This window comes from Engraulis encrasicolus, chromosome 16 (genome assembly GCF_034702125.1).
Source record: "Engraulis encrasicolus isolate BLACKSEA-1 chromosome 16, IST_EnEncr_1.0, whole genome shotgun sequence".
NCBI lineage: Eukaryota > Metazoa > Chordata > Actinopteri > Clupeiformes > Engraulidae > Engraulis > Engraulis encrasicolus.
This window is the reverse complement of record NC_085872.1, coordinates 14,435,338-14,441,032: the sequence shown is the minus strand read 5'-3', so window position 1 is coordinate 14,441,032 and position 5,695 is coordinate 14,435,338. Positions and strand designations below refer to the sequence as shown.

Sequence of the window (5,695 nt, the reverse complement as noted above, 5' to 3'; positions counted from 1 at the left end):
GCCTCATGTGAAGAGCTGGATAGTGATTATACCTAATGACGCGTACAAAATACAAAAGTTAACACGGTTTATTCAAGATCACGGTAACCACTCATTACACCATTTGTGTGGTGTATCTACTTATATATACAGTAAATGTAAATAAAGGAAAGTAAGCCTATTATAAAAACCTCATTACAATAAATATATTCATTCACACATAAAAGCATTACAAAGAAACACACACAAACACAAAATCTTGAAGCAAAAGCATCAGTGTGAGAACTGCCATGCTCTTGAAAGTTAAAACAGTAATATTTATATAACAGATGTCTTAATCCCTCTGAACATGAAAGGCTTTCCATAAACATTTCAAACACATGCTGTTTTCACAGCTGGGGTGCTTTTCAAAAGTGAAACTATATGGCCATCTGAAAATGAGGCGGCTGGCTAGACAGTAACTAACTGGCTAAAAACAATGTTAGCAATAAAACGAAGAGCATAATTCTCCTGACTATTTTTAAATGGGCCCTTGTTAGTGTCAAGGGGCATACCGAGACTAAATAGAGCACAGAGGTTCCCTTGTGGATGCTGGAAATGACATAAAAAACACTGACACAAAGTCATCTGTGTACACAGTGTTTTCACTGTACGAAAAGCCTGTAAACTTTGGTAAAGTATGGCTCCAATGATCAATGTGAGAGAGGGAGAGGGAGAGAGAGATAGGGAGATGGAGAGAGAGAGAGAGAGAGAGAGAGAGAGAGAGAGAGAGGGCGGGGGGGGGGGGGGGGTTGTACAGTACATACAGTCATTCCTGAAGCAAGGGGCAGATCTCTCACTCCTGTGCAATGTTTTACTACATTAGCTGCTGTGTATGCACTGGGTGTGAACGGAGGAGAGAGACTGTATTCCACACTACCACGTGTCGTGTCCACCTCTTTAACAATCATTCATCACTGCTTGATTTTAGGTATAATTGCTTTTTAAAACATAACAATAATATAGACACACATTGGCACACATCAGCAGTTTTGTTTTTGCACTGAATTGGTGTCCATAACGGTCCACAACAGAAACGGCAGCTGCTTCACAGACACATTTAGATTAAAAGGACGGGGTATATATTGAAAATATCACAAAACAAACTACTGCTCAAGCCTCTGATTTTAACCATTCAAAATTGTGTGAAGGAATTATTAACAAAACTGTTAATTGCTCTGTGTTGAAGCATCTACCCATGATCTTATACAGACTGACATTCTTTCTATTTGCTCCAGAAAGGGTTTTTTTATAACAAAAAGTCCAGACTACTTACATTTCAAAAGGGGTAAAATCTTCAAGTCATTGGTCCAGATTTAGAGGCGATATTCCAGCGGTGTGCGTCTCATTTGGGGCAGTTGAGTGTGAGAGCAGGGCAGTGTCAGAAGCTGTCCAGCCAGAGAGAAGCAGAGAGAGTGAAGAAAGTTTACAGTCCGAGCAAGCGAGGCGGGAGAGATGCCAGCAGCCCCAGAATTCCACCTGAAGCACAGAAGGTTTCAATTATGTCCCAGAGTGGCTGTTTATAGGATACGTTTAGACGGCCGCAGAGCTGAGAAAAAAAGGCACTCACTCCAGCCACTAGTTTTATGCTGGGACAATGCATTTCACCAACCCTTCTTCTGCCCCATAAGAGTTATAGCACCCTTTATTTAACATGTGTGCAGTGTGTTGTCACTGATCTTTTCATTTTATTATGTTTCTGTTTTTCTTTTTGAGGGTTAGCCACCGGATACCACTTCCTGTCATTTACATTGTATATGTGGAAGTGTGGATATCCTGACAATACTGAGCATAAAAAGTTCAACTTCTCTCACATAAATCGTGGTTCATTAACTCCATTCTATATGTATATGTGTCCATTGTATGGTATGGCAGAGACAACAACAGTGACTTACAAATTGTGGTAATGGCTGTCTGATGTCTTCTTCTTAAAATGGAAAGGTAATTTTTCAAAAAGATCTTTTTTTTGGTCTTTTTTACTTTATTTACGATAGTACAGTGAAGATGGTGACAAGAAGCAAGTGGGGAGAGAGAGACAGGGAAGGGCAAAGGACCCGGGCCGGGTAATCGAACCCGGGTCTGGTCGGCCGCATAGTAAACCAGTGTCCTACAGTTGGGCCACGGTAGGGCCTATGGAAAGGTATATTTAATGCATTATTAAACTATTGCTATCAAAGCACACACAAAAACAAAAGGTAATTTCACTCCACATTTTATACAAGTTTACACTACGAAGAATACAAGACTAATACATTTTTGCCGGTATAAAACTGCAAATACAAATCACACAAAACAGACAGACATAAAAGATTGAGTGACAAAAACATTTTATTCAGGAAACTGCACATAAACAATCATGCTGAACACATGGATATGTGTGCATATATATTTAATATTATCAATTGGGAGCATAGCTGCCTCTCTGCTCTCGGGTTGCTTTTTGGGGTAACACTTTACTTGACGCCTTTGTCATATGCACGTCATTACAGTGTCATAATAGTGTCATGGCACAGTTATGCATGTGTCATAAACATTATGTCCATGTCATAAACATTTGCCATACATCTTTGCCATAACCGAATGTCACTTAAGGCCAATAGTCCTAAAATGTTTATGACATGGACATATTATAATGCTTATGACTTACCTATGACTGTGTCATGACACTGTTATGACATGTACTATGACACCGGCGTCAAGTTAAGTGTTACCCTTTTTGCAAACAGGTGATGCTCTAGCTCTGCCATGCTGTATTCATCTGAATTCAAATGTTCACAGTGAAGTACAGGATGCTGCTGGTGCATGCTACAGAAATTCCTCAGTAATCTCGCTGCACTTGTATCCCACAGTCAAAAAGCGCTTCAATGACACACACATACGTACATCACATACAGCTCAAGAAAGGTTGATGAACTGGCTGGCCAAGGGGGACTTCATGTTTCACATACAGTAATTGCTCGGGGGAAAAGATATTTGGATGTCACTAACTGAATAATTTTTGAAAAAAAATAAGGCAAAAAATAAGACATTCACTGATCATGAAAGTAAGATCTAGAATTTTCAACAATCTTACAACAGCCATGCACTGCCTTAGACAGAGAGTGAAGGACCTGAGAGGAAAAAGCACCACAGGAGTAACGGCTCAGATGTGAGGACTGCTGGAGCCACTGAGGCTGCGGAGAAGTTAAGTCAACATGTCGGAGAGTTGTATGGTTAACTTTTGGGCACAGCACACTAAAATGTCAGCAGATGCATGTTATGATTGTTTATTTTGGGGGCTGACATGTTGGCATTTGATTAACACTTGACACCACATACTAAGTTTGATATCTTTGATGTCTTTTTCTTCACATTAACACAGCGTTATCTGACTGTAACAAAAAACGAACGTTGCAACAAATGGATAGAATATTATGGAAATGGGACTTTACGGATCTTTCAGTGCAATAGTATTGCATATTCTCTGCTGTCTCCCATGATGGGCTTACACCTCCCCCTTCCCTCTTCCTAATGTCGCCTCTGCCCTCAGATCGCTCAGCAGGAGCACCGAACCCTCGCCCCGGCCCCAGCTGTCCCTCTCATCACTCTCGTCCGTGTTGGACTCGTACTCCTCCGAGGCTATGCCCGACTCCCTGAAGCCTGCTGGCACCCCCAGCCCAGAGAAGAGGAACTCTTCCCCCCGAGGGGAGCTCTCTGCTGGGGACACTTCTTCCACATCCCCCTGGCCAGAGTCGTGGTCCTGGTCTGGGTCCTGGTCCTGGTCCTCGTCCCTGCCTGGCTTTGGGTCATCACGTGTTGGGCCTGGGCGTCGGAAACGGAAGTGCTCCAGCTGGATGTTACAGGCCTGCATGTCCAGCAGGCGTCCCGGTGAGAAGGGAGAGGAGTACGGCGCCGCTACAGCACTGCGGGGCGCAGAGGGCATGTTGGGACGCAGCGCGATCTCAAGAAGGCTGTCCTGGGAGCCCACTGCGGAGTTAAAACTTTTATTAATATACAGTATCAAGTAGGCTATAAAGCATACAGTATGTATATAGTATCGTTTATAGTATCAAGTGTTATGCATATGCATATAGTATATAGTTTATTAATATATAGTATCAAGTGTTACGCATATGTATATAGTATCATATATAGTTTATTAATATAAAGTATCAAGTGTTACGGATATGTATATAGTATCATATATAGTTTATTGATATAAAGTATCAAGTGTTACGCATATGTATATAGTATCATATATAGTTTATTAATATGAAGTATCAATTGTTACGCATATGTATATAGTATCATATATAGTTTATTAATATAAAGTATCAAGTGTTACGCATATGTATGTAGTCTCATATATAGTTTATTAATATAAAGTATCAAGTGTTTTACGCATATTCTGTATAATATGATGTAAAAAGACAGGTGTAATGTTGGCACAATTCAACATATGTTAAATAAATATGAACACACTGATGTGGTTGCAAGACAGATTGGTTCAAAAGCATTACGTACGTACATATGTAATGTAGTTTCCCCCAATGATTTTAGATGGGCATGATGATGATGATGATGATGATGATGAGAAGCAATGAAGAGACAGAGACTGCTGAAGGCGAGACATTTAGTTCAAAATGGAGAATGCTACACAGATTTTGCACATAGTGATACAACACAACAATGCAAAGTCAGCCATGCAATCAGCAGTTGATGAATACCTCTGAAATGACAGGGCAGCAGCTGGCCTCAGTATAATGGACCTGCGCCATACAGGGGTGCATTTCGCGAAGCCATAGTTGCTGACTATGTTAGCAACTTTGTTGTTTGCAATGCAATTTCCCATTGACAACTACCCAAGTTGCTAACTGGCTAACGACTATGCTTTCGAGAAACGCACCCCTGAATAGCAGAAGAGACGTGCACTCAACACGGCTGCACAACTATGATAGACAGACAGAGAAGAAGGACAGAGACAGATAGAGAACAAGGACAGAGAGATAGAGAGATAGAGAGAGAGAGAGAGAGAGAGAGAGAGAGAGAGAGAGAGAGAGAGAGAGAGAGAGAGAGAGAGAGAGAGATTAAGCGAGAGAGAGAGAAAGAGTGTAGAGAGAGATTAAGCGAGAGATGAAGTGAGGCATGGGTGAGGGAAAGAGAGTGGACGTACACAGAGACACAGAAAGTGAAAGCATTGGAGAAAAAAAAGAAGGCGAGAGAAAGAGAAAGAGCCCAAGATAGAAAGATAAATAGAAAAAAACTAAAAGTTAGATGGTGAAATGGAGAGCCAAGGTCCCACAAAGTGAGGAGGGACAGGACAGGACAGGACAGCACAGAGCAGCATAGGCTACAGTAACCTGAAGCTGTACTAGTACTAGTGCAAGTGCAGTGATTCTCAACTTTTTTTTAATTAACGCCCCCTTGACCTCAACATAAGCCTGCAGATAGAGGAGTCAAAAGTAAAAGTAAAAGTACATTTGTGGTGTAATTACAACACTAGCACATGGCATTGCATAGCTTTTACACCATGTACTGCACTGTACCTAATGATATAGAAAAACTATGTTGTTACTGAAAAACACTGAAAACCTAACAAGCACCAACCACAAACTTGATCCAACCAGTGCAGAGTTAGCTGATCGTAAGACAAGTACACGGGTCTACTTGTTTCTCAGATAAGTTACTTGTGTTGGAA

General features: G+C 41.1%; 1 protein-coding gene across 1 annotated transcript in view; it reads right to left on the bottom strand.

Annotated features, from left to right (window-relative positions):
• Positions 1-3,502: 3,502 nt before the first annotated feature.
• nos1apb (nitric oxide synthase 1 (neuronal) adaptor protein b) overlaps positions 3,503-5,695 on the bottom strand; it is a 10,795-nt gene continuing 8,602 nt past the window's right edge. Inside the window, exon 10 of the mRNA XM_063219895.1 lies at positions 3,503-3,984. Coding sequence (XP_063075965.1) covers positions 3,503-3,984 — 482 coding nt within the window. The remainder of the gene's footprint in view (positions 3,985-5,695) is intronic.